Source organism: Egretta garzetta, unplaced genomic scaffold (assembly GCF_000687185.1).
Source record: "Egretta garzetta isolate BGI_Z169 unplaced genomic scaffold, ASM68718v1 scaffold834, whole genome shotgun sequence".
Taxonomy (NCBI): Eukaryota; Metazoa; Chordata; class Aves; order Pelecaniformes; family Ardeidae; genus Egretta; species Egretta garzetta.
The window spans coordinates 116,155-116,786 of NW_009259438.1; the positions used below are offsets into that span (position 1 = coordinate 116,155).

Consider the following 632-nt stretch of genomic DNA (forward strand, 5'->3'; position numbering starts at 1 on the left):
AGAGGAGACAGCTTGTAGGTAGGCGGGAGCTGCCAGGAGCGAGGGAGGTGGTGCCGAGCAGCTCCTGGCGTGATTTTGCAGAGAGCTGTCGATGCTGCCAAAAAAAAAAAATTCAAAAAAAAAAAAAGAGAAAAAATCCACGGTGGAGGCTGAGACGGAGGGGCCCAAAGCTGCCCCTCGGGCTGCGGGAGCAAACTCCATCCCGCCGGGAATCGCCCTGGCCCTGCACCTCGGAGGTGGCTCCATCCCTCCTGGGTCCAGCATCCCCACCGGGCAGGGACCCCCGCCACCGTCCCCGCTCTCCCCCATCGCCTTAACCCTTGTCGATCTTTCACAGGCATCTTGGCCGAGGCGCGGTTTAAGGCGGACAATGAGGTTTTGCAGCTGCTGGCTGGGAATTCCTCCCAGACTCTGCTGGAGCGTTGTTCTGGTGAGAGCCCGGGCGCAGCCCCGGGGCCGGCAGCGTTCCGATGGGGCACCCCCATCTGAACCAGTAGATGCTTTATGGTTTTTTGGCAACCAGTCTCCAAGCCCAGCATCCTTTCCTCCCTACCAGAGCGGGAGGCGGCTCCGTTGGGATACAGGGTCTTTTGGGGGGGGGACACACATCCCTGTCCCCAGCCAGGAGAGGG

At 61.2% G+C, this 632-nt stretch overlaps 1 protein-coding gene across 1 annotated transcript in view; it reads left to right on the plus strand.

Moving 5' to 3' along the window:
• LOC104124778 (basement membrane-specific heparan sulfate proteoglycan core protein-like) overlaps positions 1 to 632 on the plus strand; it is a gene marked incomplete at its 3' end in the record, with an annotated part of 13,257 nt that overhangs the window by 3,143 nt on the left and 9,482 nt on the right. The window contains exon 2 of the mRNA XM_035892708.1: positions 338 to 430. Within this exon, the coding sequence (XP_035748601.1) occupies positions 338 to 430 (93 nt within the window). The remainder of the gene's footprint in view (positions 1 to 337; positions 431 to 632) is intronic.